Raw genomic sequence first — 1,450 nt, 5'->3', positions numbered from 1 at the left:
GCTGGACGTCGCGAGTTATCCCGACAAATATTTGCGTTCATCGTTGCTGTGGTTTGACCGTTTATAGATAGCTTATGTGACAGTTCATCTGCAATATGTAAATCATGGTATTGATTGGTGCCTTCTGCCTTGAGCGCCTAAAATCATAAATATGTAAGTACAAAATAACCCCTAAATTTTATATCTTATAAACATACGCTTGGCGCAGGGCTGTAAGTTTGGATTGCCTCGTCGAGTTTCTTACTGCCTAAAAGATGCAGAGGCTCAACCTTTTCTTCGGAAATTACATCTCGACGCTCTAAACAGTCTATTAGATCACCCATGGTACGTATACATTCGTAGCGACGTGGGGAACCAATGTCGTTTATAAACATAGATTTTACCTCGTTGATGGAATCTGGTGTCCATGGTTCATGCAGCGCTATTTCTTTGAGAATATCATAAGACCAATTTTTGGCATTTATATCTTCCATTATGTTGCTTTCTCGGAAGATGTGAAGGTACAATTTTTTATATCAAATGCAATAAGGAACCAAGGCGTTTGTTGATAAACATCAAGTATGTACATACATATGTATGTTGACGGCAAAATGATTAGGAACCCGATATCCGTTATCAGTTGAAAAAGTCTATGTGTAATCACGCATGCATTTGGTTTGTTGAAAGGAATATGGTAAAGATTATGATTTTATATTGATAATCACAACCAAATATCACTTTTAGACTACAAATATAGGTTTTGTATATCCTATTGACATCAAATCTGTGAAATCGACTATTGCCAAAACAGCTGTTTCCAAATATTTTTTTTTTTGTGTTTAAAGAAATTACTCACAGGGTTGCTTGGAGAATCACATTTATTGCTAAAATATTTGAAGCTATAAAAACTTGATTGCGATGTTGTTTTGCAATGGATGCACCGTTTTTAGAAATACTTACGGCCAGTTTTTGAGTGGCAGTTTAAATAAATTGAACAGCTGGCTGACATTTGTTTGGCTAATCTTAAATTAAACCAGCCAGATCGGTTGTTTAAACTAAGTTTAAACCACAGCCATGCACTGAAAATCTGGCCCTTAATCATATAAAAAAATTAGGACAAATGCTTAATTTACATGAGGCGATTTTCCGTTCGACTCAACATTGCTCTGCAAAAATCGCTCGTGTAAATAGTGATTCAAACATCGCTTGGCTCAAAATAGACAGCAGGTCAGCTTTTGCATGCGATTATCGCCAGTAAAAAAATCGCCTCATGTAAAGGCAGCTTAAGGCTACACGCATAGTGAAGCGGCGAGTAAAGCGTCATTCCCACGACAGCCGGTTCTACGTACCGGAATGACTCGGGTTTTTGCCCGACCAAGGGCTGTTGTTTCGGCGATCTAGCCAGCGTTGCTTCTTTGGTAGTTTTTAACCACAATTGGTAGTTTTTTTCTTTATTTCTCAAGTTTGGTAA

At 37.7% G+C, this 1,450-nt stretch overlaps 1 protein-coding gene across 1 annotated transcript; it reads right to left on the bottom strand.

The window, feature by feature from the left end:
- Positions 1-5: 5 nt before the first annotated feature.
- LOC108356809 (fas-associated death domain protein-like) lies at positions 6-770 on the bottom strand (the record flags this gene model as incomplete). The annotated part of the gene is made up of 2 exons (XM_017607911.1): positions 198-770; positions 6-137 (listed from the first exon to the last, which is right to left on the bottom strand). Coding segments are annotated over exons 1-2 (408 nt in total), but the record flags the coding sequence as incomplete, so codon positions are not given.
- Positions 771-1,450: the final 680 nt, after the last annotated feature.

This window comes from Rhagoletis zephyria, unplaced genomic scaffold, assembly GCF_001687245.7.
Source record: "Rhagoletis zephyria isolate East Lansing unplaced genomic scaffold, Rhagoletis_zephyria_1.1 Rzeph_scaffold_65621, whole genome shotgun sequence".
NCBI classification, from domain to species: Eukaryota; Metazoa; Arthropoda; class Insecta; order Diptera; family Tephritidae; genus Rhagoletis; species Rhagoletis zephyria.
This window is presented reverse-complemented; position numbering and strand designations above follow the sequence as displayed.